This window comes from Medicago sativa, chromosome 6, assembly GCF_051527215.1.
Source record: "Medicago sativa cultivar Bolivia chromosome 6, Bolivia_mono, whole genome shotgun sequence".
Lineage (NCBI taxonomy): Eukaryota > Viridiplantae > Streptophyta > Magnoliopsida > Fabales > Fabaceae > Medicago > Medicago sativa.
The window spans coordinates 35,283,240-35,298,950 of record NC_140754.1 but is presented as its reverse complement, the minus strand read 5'-3'; the positions used below and the strand labels follow the sequence as shown (position 1 = coordinate 35,298,950).

The window sequence follows — 15,711 nt, the reverse complement described above, 5'->3', positions numbered from 1 at the left end:
CTAGCACAAGGTGTACCAAAGAAACTTAATAATCCAAAAAGTTTACATTGCACAACAACGATGCACATACAACAAAATTAAAGAACATAAAAAATTAAGAAATTGCCTTAAGCACAACAAAGGATTCAACCTCCAAGTGAGATAATCAAAATCAAACAAGACAATATATGATATTCATCACCAAAAATTCTGAATTTTAACCTTCTTGGTTAAAAATTGAATAAGAATAGCCTTATGATTGAAAATCTTACCATTCATCTCTTCCAAAAGATGTAAGGCACAAAAATCCAAATAATGTTAAAAGCTAGGCTAGAATCATTGGAAAACCTCCCTAGCCCATCAAACTGGAGGAGATGATCTAAAAGATTACCGTGATGAACCGTGTAAAAACCCAACCAGCTAGAAATTTGACTCCAAAGTCGACCATAGAAGTTGCATTAAAAAAAATAAGTGGTCTCGATCTCCCAAACAATCAAAATTTTGAATATCATTATTAGCCAAAATATGGCACCTAAAGAAATTATCCTTTGCTGAAATCGGATTCAAAACAAACGACAAACAAAAATGTCAACTTTGAGCGATTCCACTGTAATCCACAACACATGTTTATAACCCACATTAACAAAGAAAGATGAATTGTTCTAGTGCTCTTTTTAATAAAAGTAAAAATAATGTGTTTTTTTTTCTGCGTGTCCTCTTTCACATTTACTATTATTATTCATTTTGATTTATAATATTTTAATTTGAGAAATATTGTCTATTTTTTCTATGAATTTGTGGGATTTATGTGGCTGATTATAATGTTTTATATATATCTTCCAAATGATCGATAATGTTGAAAGCAACGATTTATTATGATATGTTAAATTACGAACGGTTTCTTTGTTTTGTTTGATGAGTTGATTCTTTGTTATTGTCTTGTATTATTTAATCATATATATGAGTGAACTCTTTTTTTATAATTTCTACTACTTAGCACACTTGTCCTCTTAATTAAATTATAAGAAAACAAAAACAAATTGATAAATTGGCATTTGAGTCGTTCCATATAAAATTGAATTAATTGCCATTTGTAGGTTACCTCTACAAATGTAGTATGGCTTTGCTCTATTTCTCTATTATCTATTTATAAGGTAGATTGACACAAGTGGTAGATTATTGTGCCTATTTTAATAAGTGAGCCCTACTTATGGATAATAAATAGAGAAATATAAATGGAGAGGTTCTTAACTCTATAAATGGAGCAAAGCTAAACTCCTACGAATGACTTTCTGATGTTGGGATCATCACCCCCATCCTAAGAGAGTAACCAGAAGGAGGGCCCGAGCAATAGGGTTTTGCTAACTCCCTTCAAAACCTAAAGACATTAACTTTGCTAACTTTACAACACAGAACAAAACCTAGCAAACTTAAACCTTTTCCCAAACTTAATTGAAGCTTTTGGAAGGAATGAAAACATCGTGAACCCTACTAAATGTTGCAAAGTCTTTAGAAAGCCCTACTTCATTGGTTTCTGTTGGAAACTTTGTGAAAAAAAAAGACACATACTCCTCTTTTTCCGCTCAGACAAACTCCGATAACACCCTCTTGTGGTTCTATCATCCTTCTGATAGTGTGTTATATGTTTTCCTTGAATAGTATTTGGTGAGTAAACCACAAAATTAGTCTGTGACTTTGTGAAACACTCTTAAATAGGTCTATGATTTTATGAACACTTCAAAAAGATTATTGATTATGTCAAATTCACTACAAGAAAATATAGGATATGCTACCAAAATTGCACTACGGATTGTGTTCCTAGTAAAACTCAATTAAAAATACTCTTATTTAACCGGGATAACTCTCATTAATAAAAAAAACTCCTATTAATTCAGATACACCTTGGCGTTTGTTATTTTTTACTTTTTTTTACTATTTTAATAATAAAAAAACTGGCTCACATAAATAAAATAAAATCTCTTCTCTATAATCACAATCTTCATCACGATCGATTTCTCAGAATCGATCAAATTTGAAACGCAATCTTCATCATAATCATCACCATTTCACCATCTCCAATCTCCAATCTCACCAGTTCACCATCTCCGATCAATCTTCGATTTATCACCATCTCCGATCCATCATCATCAAATCTCGGATTCAACATCGCATGCACCATCGCTGATTCATTCCTGGTTCACCGAATCCTTGATTCAGCACTGAATCTCTGGTTCTCAATTTTCCACGAGCTCACATCAAAAGCGTTCTCCGTTTCGCAACCGCCGCCGCATTTTCTCTGATCTGTCATTGATTTGAGGTATCTAAAACTATGCTTAACTCGTATTTTATGATTATTTAACTCAATTTGTTGTTCTGAATATTGCAATATTATATGTCAGTGATTGATTATGAATAACGAGATTATGATTGTGGATGAGTTGAAGCTTTTTCCTAGATTTGATTTTCAGTTGCAATTGCTATGTTTGATTTGATTTTGTAATTTAACATGTACGGATTTAGGCATTCAAAATTATAATAAGTAATAAGTTATAACAAACTGATGTCAAAATGTTTGTAGATAAGCTGTAAGTTATTTTCAAAAGCTATCTCAGAGAGCTTATGTAAATAAGCTAAAAAACAACACATGGACACCTCATAAGTTGTTTCTTTAAGTCTTACAAACGGACTCATAAGTGCTTATTTATGTAAATAAGTTCACCTAAGTCAATCTAAACAGGCTATTAATTTGTGAAATAAGCTTGAAATAAGTGCTTATTTCCACATTAATTAATTTTACGCTTAATAGATGAAATAATTATGTAATTCTAGTTTTGCTTTATGTTTTTGTCTCTGATTTGTGGTCTTAAGTTTTGAATCCATTCACTTCACATAGATTTGAAGTTCTGACGGTTTGTGTCTAAATTATATTTTACAATGTTTTGTGTTGAGAAGTAGTGGCGAATATAGCATGTCGACATGTCGGTGTTTAAATGTTTAAAAAGTGGACATAAGATCAGTGTAATGCTTGTGGATCTTTCATATGTTGTTCATATTAGACATTTGTGTAAGGCTTTGAATTGGTGGAGAACGTGTTAGGAGTGGTTCTCTTACAAATTCTAATTTTCTGTTTCTTGGATGATCAATTAAGTTTGATGACATAACTTATTATGCAGGTTAGCCATAGAAGTTAAGTGGGAATCTAACTAGTTAGACTACAACCTAAATGAAATAATAGTGTAATTCAACTTAGTGAAAGTGTAGAAATAGGACATCCCTATATTTACATTGACATTGCCATTACTTTAATGCTAACCTTAGGTGGACCACTATGCACCCCTGTTACAATATGAAACCCTGTTACTTTATTCATGTTGGAGTATAAGTTTTACATTAAAATATCATTTAATCAAGCTATGAATATTTATTAATTGTATGCAAGTATGTAAGGTGATACATAATTCTTGTTCGAATGTTCTGAAATTTTGTGTGTAATATTAACATGATAACTAGGTTTGACTAATGGTTTGATTGGTTCTGAACTTCTTGTTCGAATGTTCTGATTCACTACAAGAAAAAACAAGATTTTAATATGATATGTTATGATAATAAGGTATAGTTCTGTTTTACTAGATTCACTTGATAGTCATGAGACCCAATCGAAGTTGGATGAAACATAGAACAAATTCTACTGATCAAATAACTGAAGAATTCAAAAATAGAGTTGCCGAATTCATCAAGATTTCTAAAAGAGATCCAAAAGTTGCTGATGTCTTAGGTCGCATTTTTTGCCCATGCTCTAAATGTAAGAATTCTAATAGCTAGGGATAAAACATTCTTGGTAGCGAAACATTTGTATAAAGATGGATTTATGGAAGGTTATACAAATTGGATTCTTCATGGTGAAGATCAATGGGGGGAAAGTAGCTCAGCATCAACTTCCCATCATGAAGAGACAGAGACTAGGAATCCCTATGTAGATATGGTTATAGATGCCATGGATGATGATCTTTTTGAAGATTTGGAGGAGGATCCCAATCCATCAGCTTCAAAGATTTATTCTTTGCTAAGAGATGCTAACGAACCACTATGGGATGGATGTCTTAAGCACTCAAAATTGTCAGCTGTAACTCAACTTTTGAATTTAAAGTCCGAGTTCAACATGAGTGAGCATTGTTATGATCGAATGGTTGTCATAATTAAGAGCATGCTTCCTGAGTCAGAAAAGTTGGCTAAAAAATTTTATAGATCAATGAAAATGGTTGCCGAGTTGGTATTAAGATACGAGAAAATAGACTCCTACCCTAATCATTGCGTGTTATATGATAGACAAAACAAGGATCCAAATGTTTGCTCTGCTTGCTTAGTATGTGGGCACCCACGGTTCAAACCAAAGGTTGGATGTTCAGCAAAAGGAAAAAATGTGCCTTTCTCCATGTTGCGATATTTTCCCATTATTCCTAGACTCCAACGCCCATATATGTCTAAAAGTACTGCACAGTATATGCGCTGGCATGCAGATGGAGTGCGTAATGATAAATCAATAATCACTCATCCTGCTGATGTCGAGGCTTGGAAACACTTTGATGCCATATATCCGAATTTTGCACTAGAGCCTCATAATGTCAGGCTTGGCCTTTGTACAGATGGTTTTAGTCTGTTGGTTTTTAAGCTACTCCACACTCGTGTTGGCCTGTCTTTGTCACACCATATAATCTTCCACCAAGTATATGTATGAGAAGAGAGTATATTTTCCTTATCCTTCTGATCCCGGGACCAAAGTCACCAGGTAAAAGTTTAGATGTATATCTTAGACCTCTTATTGATGAGCTAAAGATATTGTGGGAAGATGGGGCAAACACTTTTGATGCTTGGAAAAGGCAGAATTTTACCATGAGGGCAACATTAATGTGGACAATAAGCGACTTTCCAGCTTATGGAATGCTAAGTGGGTGGAGTACTCATGGAAAACTTGCTTGTTCGTATTGTATGAAGCACACTAAGTCATTTAGACAAACTCATGGTCTGAAATGTAGCTGGTTTGGTTGCCATCGCCAATATCTACCACTTGAACATTCATTTTGTCGTGATCGAAACGCTTTTACGAAGTCAACGGTGGATAGGTCTATTCCACCACATCGACTAAGTGGGGTTGAGGTCATGAATAGAGTGAATAAACTTCAAGAGTTCGGGTTGTCTTCACATAATCCGAAGCAACCTGGCCTTGGTAAAGATCACAATTGGGTGAAGAATAGCATCTTTTGGGAACTGCCCTATTGGTCTAATAATCTAATACTGCAAAATTTAGATGTTATGCACGTTGAAAAGAATGTGTTTGAGAATATTTTTAACACAATCATGGATATAAAGGGAAAGACAAAGGACAATGTCAATGCAAGAATGGACATAAAGATAATTTGCAAGCGCCCCTCCTTAGAGTTAATAGTTGAGAATGGCAATATCAAAAAACCGAAGGCAACTTATGTGTTGAATGATATTCAAAGGAAGATGGTGTGTGGATGGATCAAACAATTGAAATTTCCTGATGGGTATGTATCCAACATTTCACGTTGTATCAATGTCAAAGACGGAAAAATATATCCGATGAAAAGTCATGACTGTCATGTTTTTATGCAAAGGTTGATTCCTCTTGTGTCTCGTGGTATGTTGCCAAAAGCTATATGAAGGGCATTGACTGAACTTAGCTTATTCTTTGAAGAAATCTGTGCAACTGAATTACGTGCTGCAACTATGGAGAGTGCAGAGCTTGCCATTATTGAAATAATTTGTAAGTTAGAGAAGATATTCCCCCCAGCTTTCTTTGATGTGATGGAACATTTAGTTGTACATCTCCCATATGAAGCGAAGGTTGGAGGACCAGTACAGTATAGGTGGATGTATCCGTTTGAGAGAGGCATGTTATACTTGAAAAGAATGGTTCGAAATATGGCGAGAGTTGAAGGATCTATTGCAGAAGCGTATATTTTAGAAGTGATTTTGAATCATGCTTCCCTGCATTTTGATCCAAAATTGCAAACAAGGCGTACTATAGTTCCTAGAAATGATGACAGTGGACATAGTATGGTTGATGAATGCTTGTCTATTTTTAAATACCCTTGTCACCCTATTGGAAAAGGTAGAAACGGATTTCTGACAGATGATGAGCTTCACATTGCTGAGACTTATGTGCTTGTAAATTGCAAGGAGGTTGAATCATTACTCCAGTAAGTTTACTCAATAACTTTGTAATGAATTTTCACATAAGTTACAATAAATGCTAATTTTTATTACAATCGTTGGACAATTTGAAGACTCACTAAGACAAACATATCCTGATATCACTGATGATCAAGTATTGGAACTTCTAGACAAGGACTTCAATGGGTGGATAAAACAACAAGTCAGTTCCCTCATTTACTATTTAACATACTATGTTAAAATTTACATTTATTGTATTGAATATTAAAATTACTTGTCTTTATAATGATTTATATAGGTGAGTTCTGGCCAAGTTGAGGAAAAATTGATTCGACAGATGAGCTATGGTCCATCTAAATATGTGACTTGTTATAATGGCATCATAATTAATGGGTACAGATTTCACACCAAGGAAAATGGACAGAATAAAGCTACAATGAATAGCAGAGTATGTGTTCGAGGAAGCATATATGGTGAGAATGATCTGGACTATTATGGAACTCTTGAGGAGATATTAGAATTGTCTTATTTAGGAATTCAAAACAAGGTACTTCTTTTACGATGTCACTGGTTTGATCCAATTAATGGTGTTAAGGTAGATGTGAGATATGGGTTAGTTGATGTTAAGCCCAAATCGAAGCTTTAAACAAATGAGCCCTTTGTGTTAGCTTCACAAGCACAACAAGTTTACTATACAATGTACCCACAAAGCAATGGTAGAGGTAGTGGGGATTGGTGGGAAGCTTGCAAAGTTAGACGAAAACTCTTCGTTGCTGAGAGCTTCAATAATGAACACGCTGATTTGAATCAGCTGGATGCTAATGATTATTACCAAGATGATGGATCCTTCGGAACACTTGTCGTCGTAGAAGATGAGCAGGTTTTCTTATTTGATATAAATTCCCCAATGGAAGAAGTTGAAGAAAATGATATATATAATCCAGCGGGAGTTCCATTTGATGATGAATTTATAAGTGAGAGTGAGAGTGATGATAGTGAAAATGATGATTCCTTTGATGAAGATGAAGAATTATATGATTCAGATTCAGATAGTAGTTTGTAACCTCACCTTTTTTCAATTATACAGATTCAAATAGTAGCTTGTATCAGTTTGTTGTTTATTGGTCTTTCATCGTTTTGTTGTTTATTGTTTATTGATTCCTTTGTTGTTTATTGTTTATTGTTTTACGGTTTCATTGTGTATTTATTTCCATCAAATTGAGTTTTTCACGGTTTAATTGTGTATTTATTTTGTAACAAAAATAAGTTCAAGTTGTTTCTAGATATCTTAACATGGCAATCCGAGGTAGAGGAACAAAGCTTGGTAGCGGGAGAGGTCGCAATCCACCAGAGCCTTCCCCATGTATATTAGTTGGACCAGATGTGGTCCTTTTGAAATTAAAACTGAGATACTATTTGCATCAGCTTTTTAAATTATTTTCCTCAATGTATATAGGTGTCCGGAATGACCAAAACAAAAGGCAGAAGCTAGGGATAGATGATGCATCAAAGCAGAAGCATAATTACACTTCTGATTATGAAGATACTAATGAATACTACCCATCCAACGATATTGAAGATGCAGGAGACAATCACCAAGCAGCTGTTACAAATAATGTGAAAAAAAGGAGTCAGTTTTGGAATTTCCAACAATTTGAGGCAATCAAGCAGAGGCATTAGACATGGTCAAGGGAGAGGTCATAGTGATCTACCGGAGTCTTCTCAACCGTGTACTGGTTCAACACTACCACCACCATATACTTCATTTTCCGCATCTGATGCAAATAATGTGAAAAAAGGTAAAGGAGTCAGCTTTGGATTTTCCAACAATTTGAGGCAATCAAGTGGAGGAATTAGAAATGGTCAAGGGAGAGGTTTTATTGATCCATCGTAGCCTTCTCAATCATGTACTAGTCCAGCAGCACCACCACCACATATGTCATTGTCCACAGGTAGCGTTCTTAATTTTGGATTTCCTAATTTTGCTGGATTTCCTAATTCTGCTTAGAATAATTCTGATTTCTATATGCTTGATCTACGGAACCATCTAACTATAGTGGTTGGCGAAGTGTTCATTCCTATGGGAGGGTTGATAAAAGACAAAATCATGGACTGACTAAGGCCGATGAATATAATGCAAGAAAAGGTATTGAATTGATTATATCTAAAGGCAAAATACAAAGTGTCCAGGGTATATGAATTTAATGTATTTGGTTTTATTATTTAGTGAGATTGGCATGTATATGCTTAGAATAATATTGTTTATGTTTCTGTTTCTATTCAAATATTGTTTCTTTTCTGCAATTCTTATCATTTCATAAAAAGTCTCGAGTTTGAAAGCCTTTCACATATATATTTTGTGTGAGTGAGATATTTATAGGTTATCTTGATTAAGAAACTGATATTCTTAATTAGTGATGTAGATAGATAAACATATTCACAAACTGATAGAAAGTAATGAAATACAATCAGAAGTATGCCTAGTCCTTTCATAAGTCCTTTCTTAATTATTTGATTTCATTCAATTCACGTCGTTATCTTGATATAATCATTGCAAGGTGCCACAACTAATTATGGTGGTTGGGAAAGTGCTCACACCACCTTTTATGGCAAGAATGATTGGAAAAAAAGGCAAGATCAAGGTGTGGTTGTGAATGATGAATACTATGCTTATGATGATTGTGCCAACAATTATGGACGACTTTTCTGTTTTTGGTAAGTCTTTTGATCAATGCTTGTTCCATCTAAATGCTGTACTTAAAAGATGCACCGAAACTAACCCTGTTTTGAATTGGGAAAAATGTCATTTAATGGTAACCGAAGGTATAGTTTTGGGGCATAAAATAAGTGCTAAAGGCATTGAGGTGGACCAAGCTAAGATAGAAGTTATAGAGAAACTTCCTCCACCTGTTAATGTTAAAGGAGTAAGAAGTTTCTTGGGGCATGCCGGTTTCTATCGGCGTTTCATAAAGGATTTTTCTAAAATTTCCAAACCCCTCTGTAACCTCTTGGTCAAAGAAAATAAGTTTAACTTTGATTCTGAATGTCTAAATGCATTTTCTTTGATTAAAACCAAGATGGTGACTGCACCAATAATCATTGCACCCGATTGGGATTTACCTTTTGAACTTATGTGTGATGCAAGTGATTATGCTGTTGGTGCAGTCCTAAGCAATCATCATTTTTTCAAAGATGTGATAGATTAGTCTTTTTATTTTTATATATGATAATTCAATCTTACGAATATTAGTTATTAATTCATATAATTAACTTCTCGTACATCCCACAGGTCCAACTACTAGTTTAAATTAAATATGGTAGACTATATCTTAGATAACGTGCTATTTTAGTTTATAAATGTCAAGAATGGAGTTATCTTTTTTTACAGAAAAATAATAATAAAGAGATTAGAGTATAGTTAAGATAAAGTTAGAGAGAACTGAGATATATACATAGTGTTTCCAAAGAAAAATATAGAGAAAGGTGAATGATATGATCCAGTTGCACATTTATAGTAGTTTTCTTAGGAAAATTATTAAATAAATTTATATAATAAAATTTAAAATTTATTGCAATCTCTATATGGCCATCAAAAAAAGATTCAACAAAATCTAAATCATCAACTACCTTCTCTATATGGCCAGCCTAAAAAAAACTACAATCTCTATATTTCTATGTTTATCTATTTATAAAGTATACTTGAGTCATTCTTAAACTTGAGTTATGCATGTGTCACCTATAAAAAACCTTATCTATGAACTAAATTTGAGTTATTCTTAACCATGAATTATATTTATGTATCGCCATTAAAAACATGCGTTTAAAGAGGGAAGAACCTTCAGCAGAGGTGATATATATATTTTTTTTTTTTGGGTTTGACTCTAAGGTATGTGTTTCTGCTTAAGAAGGCTTTGATTCATGTCCCCCTTCTTATTATTTTGTTATAATTCACTATTCGACTGCATTTCTATTTAGTTTTGCATTTAAATTTTTATTATAAAAATTTTCTTAAAAGAAAATTCTAAATAAAAATTATTTTTCCCAACAAACATTATTTATTTTCAAAATAATATTTGTTTTTACAAAAGGTTGAAAATTTGAGTTGGAAAAAAAGTTGGACCTCAGCAGAGCCCATCAATAAATCAACAACAGTGGGCCTGAGACCCAATATAGATTCACTCAAAAGAAGAAAAAAAACATGAGGCTTTATAAGAGGCCTAACAAAGGGGGCTTTTCAAATTGAGGTTTTTTGGACAGATGTAAACCTAACACAAACCCTTCATCTGATAAAACTCTTATAAATGTTGAGTTGCGCTTACCTTCACAATTGCAAATTCTTGCGGCGCATCTGAAACTTTATCTCCCTCCATATCCCTGTTATCTCATATTTACATAGATTTGGTAATATGATATTTCATTATCTATATATTTATCACTATTATATATTTAAGATATATTCTCACACGCACAAATACAAATTTTTGTTGAATGACACTCACATATATACTTAAATAACTGAATTTATAATGATGATATTTTAGGGAGGGTGCATCAATTGCAGCTTCATATATATTTAAATATAAGTCATTTATCTGATTCTTTCATTGATTAGTTACATCTTTTCTTTTATCCAATTAAATTTTCTATTGTTTTTCCTCTATTAGATCTACAAGCTATGTAATATAACTCGATTCAAAGGCTATCATGTATTTTCTCTGACGACTGCGATTTTTTTATTTAAATATGAGAACATCAACAAAGAAAGATTAATTGTTCTGCTGTTCTTTTTAATAAAGGTAAAAATAATGTGTTTTTCTGTGTGTGTCATATTTCACATTTACTAGTATTATTCATTTTTATTTAATATTTTAAATTGAGAAATATGAGAACATCAACAAAGAAAGATTAATTGTTCTGCTGTTCTTTTTAATAAAGGTAAAAATAATGTGTTTTTTTGTGTGTGTCCTCTTTCACATTTACTAGTATTATTCATTTTTATTTAATATTTTAAATTGAGAAATATTGTCTACTTTTTCTATGAATTTGTGGCATTTATGTGCCTGATAATAATGTTTTATATATTTCTTCCAAATGACCAATAATGTTTATTATGTACTTAACTTACCATTTAACTTATTATTGAAAGGAACGGTTTATAATGGAAAAATGATTTAGCAACTTTGATGAACTGTTGATGTATATGAAGTTGTAGTTGTTGTTGTTATAAGTGATTATGCTTGAACTTCATGATTTTTGAATCAAAATTCATATGGCATATATGTGATATTTTTGTCATGGTCTTGACCGTGTAACCTGGAATTGAGTAATTATTGAATTTTTGGATTCTACGTTTAATTCCCTTCAATTCGGATATAAATTTCTATGATTCGGATTAGACATGGATCCGAAAAACACGTTTAAAGTTTGGAATGTTAGGCTGAAAATGACTTATGGGTTTGACATGAATTTTTCCAGAATAAGCTTAAACGTGAATTTGAGTTGGGGAATGGTTCCAGAACTTAATATGAATGTTCAAAGGACTGAAGAAGTGTTTGTTTTGAAGCTGAAATGCAGAAAATTAGAAGCTAGACGCAATGGACTGAAATTATCCGTTTTGCAGAAGAACGATGAAGGAGCTGACAGGAGTTTATTTGGGACTTAAATGGTGTATAGGATTCAGGAAAATGCTAAGGTGAGTTCCTTTGTTAGTAAACCCTCCATTTTTGGGTAGTGAATTTATTCCACATGAATGATAACCGTTGAATTAGAATGATTTGATATAGTTAGTATGGTTATGGTTTTAGCTAGCACTAATGATTTAGCTAGCCACCCTTGTTAATTTGTTCTAAATTCCTTTATGTTAATGTGTATGTCTTTGCTAGCACTAATGATGGAGGATAGAATTAAGGCAAAATAGTCGATACACACACACACGCGCGCGCCCACACACACACACACACACAGATATATATATATATATATATATATATAATTTTGGAAAATTGAATTTGAAATATGTTTCGGTCAATAGTTTATTTTAACTCTTTTATTAAAATAAACTAGTGTAAATCGAATATTTACCAAGCGTAAATTGGCCATTGTCCGACCAAAATTTGTTAAACTTATTTTTATAAACATATAGAAAAAAATGTTATGCAATCCTCCAACTTAGATACAAGCATAAGAATTGTTTCGCATAAGGGAAATGTTAAGATAAAGATGGAGTACTCTGATATCATTGAATGTCACTTCCTATGTGGATACCAGAGAAGTAAGAGATTCTGGATGATTAAGGGATGATTGCAACTTTGACAAGAGCCGCAATATAAGAAGGATAAGTATTGTATAGAAGAAAGAAATTTTTATGGAGGCGTAACTATGACTGCGGGATCAGAAGAGGAACTTGATATGAGAAAATTGTTAGACGAACAATGGAATCCATAAGCTCTCAGTGGATGTAGAGTATATAAGAAGTGAAGGACTTGAATGCCCGGAATGAGCCAGATATTGATGCTTGAACTAGTAAGTGAACTAATTAAGGAAAAGGTAAATTATTTTGGAGCAGACAAGGGAACCCCCTCAGTGCGAGCATTGAATGGAATCTTAAATATGTTTGGCCTATATTTTATTTTAAATTATTCGAAATACAAAGGTACACTAACTTATTGTGCAATTTCTTTTTCGCATGCTAACCATTATTGTGTGTTGAATTTAGATATGGTGAAAAGGCAAAAGAGGTAAATATTTTGAATAATATTGGATGTGCCCAAAGTGTAGAGGCATGTGCAACTATAATGTTTGCAGGTAAGTTGTGGTTCTGAACATGTTTTATGATTTTGGGGTTGGGGTTTTCCTTTTGCTACATTTTGTGTGTTAGGTCTTAATGAAGATTGACCATGTAGGAAACTAAATTGTCTGCCATCTACTAGGGCACTTGTTCGTATAGCCAAGGCATTTAGTTTTACATGTCTGTCGAAATGATTAGCAAGAAGGCACCTGAAAATTTAGAACTTATCAAGAGTAATAATACCGATGATGAGCCTTTAATGGAAGATGCTTTGGGATAGTGGGAAAGGTGGTTTTCTCTCCCCATTTTTACGTATTTGTCTCAATTATTTTTCTTTATTAGATATTTAAGAAGGCTATTGTTTGTCTATGCAATTTTATTTAATGGTGGCAAGAGAAAAACTGTGTTGATTATCATTGTATATTAAATATTTGAATTACATATTTGTTTATCCTACATGAGGTTTTAGTAGAAGAGAATTATTAGAGGACTCGTTGTATGGTAAAGGCTACTGAGGATTGGGCTGGAAATGATTTCTTTTATGATCCTAGTCCTTTCTCTTCAAATCATAAAATAAATTGGGATGACACTATTGTTATTGGTGACAATCATAATGATAGCTTGAATTCCCATATGGACATAGAACAACTTCAAAAACTTGATAATTAAACTATAAGGCCAGAGAGAGAAATAATTGAGGAAGAAATTTCTTTTCCCTCTGGACCAACCATTGAAAATGTATTGGACATTGAGTTCCAACGAGATAATGCTGCGATTGCAATGCAGTTTGTAGACTTTTCCACAATGATTGGGAAGGTATGCATTTTCCATGACATCCTTAATATTTGTTGGATATGTGGTAGTTATGTGTTTATAATTTTGAATTTTCTCTCAAGTCTTGTTTGATTAATTTCAACATAGTGATGCATCTAGTAATAGACCAACTGAATAAATTGATCCTCCAATTCGTTTAAACTTATCAATGGTCACAGATTAATGATATTGTTTAAACATAACTCCATCATATCTGAGTCTATTCAGACGATATCATTGATTTGTGACCATTGATATGTTTAAACGAATTTGGAGGATCAATTTATTCAGTTGGTAAATTACTAGATGCATCATTATGTTGAAATTAATCAATCAAGACTTAAGAGAAAATTCAAAATTATAAAGACATAACTAACTACCATATATCCAACAAGTATTAAGGATGTCATAGAAAATGCATACCTTGATCCCAATCAATGTGTTAAAATCTACAAACTACATTTCACTCGCAGTATCTTCTCGTTGAAATTCAATGTCCAGTACATTTTCAATGTTTGGTCCAGAGGGATGAGAAATTTCTTCCTCAATTATTTCTCTCTCTGGCCTTATAGCACTATTATCAAGTATTTGAAGTTGATCTATCTCCATATGGGAATTCAAGCTATCATTATCATTATCATGTATAACAATAGTGTCATCCCAATTTATTTTATGATTTGAAGACAAAGGACTAGGATCATAAAAGAAATCCTTTCCAGCCTAATCCTTGATACCCTTTACCATACAATGAGTAATACAATAATTCTCTTCTACTAAAACCTCATGTAGGATAATAACAAATATGAAATTCAAATATTTGAAATATAATGATAATCAATAGAGTTTTTCTGTTGTCATCATTAATTGAAATTGCATAGACAAACAAGAGTCTTATTCATAAACAAATAAAGAAAACTTATTGCAAAAACTACATTAAAATGTGGAGAGAAAACAACTTTTCCCAACGCATCTTCCTTTAAAGGATGAACATCAATATTATTAACCATAGAAAGTTCCAATTTTTCAATTTCCTTCTTACTAAGCATTTTTGACACACACATAAAACCAGATGTCTTGGCTATTCGAACAAGTGCCCCTGTAGGTGGTTGGTCCATTAGTTTCCAGCATGGTCAATTTTCGTTAAGATCTAACACACAAAATGTTACAAAATGGAAACTCCAACACCAAAATCATAAAACATGTTCCAAACTACAACTCACATGCATACACTGCAACTGCAAATAACTCTACACTTTGGGCACATCCAACTATTCAAAATATTTACCTCTTTTGCCTTTTCTCCATATCTAAATTCAACACACTGTAATCGTTAGCATACAACAAAAAAAACATACACACAATAATTTCTTGTACCTTTGTACTCCAAATAATATAAAATAAAACGTGAGACAAACCTGTTTAAGAGGCATTTTGTTCAAAACCATAAGAAACAAGACTTCCTTTTTCTTAGATTTTTGCATGTAGCAGCAAAAACCTTTATTTCTTGTCGGCACATTCATGTGGAAAATTAAACAATATTCATGTTAGCATCAAATTGAACTTTAAATTTAAAAATAGAATATGTGCAATATTTAGCTTGTCAAATCAAGCCTCTAAATATCTTCAAATTGCATCAAAGAATAAAAAAAAGAATAAAAATAAAAAAATCAAGAAACATACAGAGTAAACCTTCAAATATCAATAACCACACACACAATTATTTCAATTTATCAAATTAACTAGGGGCGTAGAAAAGGTATGCAATCACAATATGGGTCTTGAGATGACAATACAAAAAAACTGATTCATAAAAAACCGATTCATAATCATGTATACAGCCAAAAAAAAAACCGATTCATAAAAAACTGGTCAAATTTCACATTAAGAGAGAGTGTCATGCCAAGTAGAGGCAACATTAAGCGCAAAATATTGTTGAG

The 15,711-nt window shown here is 32.7% G+C and overlaps 1 protein-coding gene and 1 pseudogene across 2 annotated transcripts; both read left to right on the top strand.

Annotated features, from left to right (window-relative positions):
• Window positions 1-4,138: 4,138 nt before the first annotated feature.
• On the top strand, window positions 4,139-6,204 carry LOC146914784 (uncharacterized). Its single transcript, XM_085721136.1, has 3 exons — window positions 4,139-4,702; window positions 4,813-5,525; window positions 5,664-6,204. Exons 1-3 carry the CDS (start codon window positions 4,139-4,141, stop codon window positions 6,202-6,204), a joined length of 1,818 nt encoding a protein of 605 aa, XP_085577262.1.
• Window positions 6,205-6,250: 46 nt separating this feature from the next.
• LOC146914783 (uncharacterized) lies at window positions 6,251-7,412 on the top strand (annotated as a pseudogene). The gene is made up of 2 exons (XR_015016590.1): window positions 6,251-6,376; window positions 6,473-7,412. The product of XR_015016590.1 is annotated as an uncharacterized LOC146914783 (transcript).
• The last annotated feature ends 8,299 nt before the right edge of the window (window positions 7,413-15,711 follow it).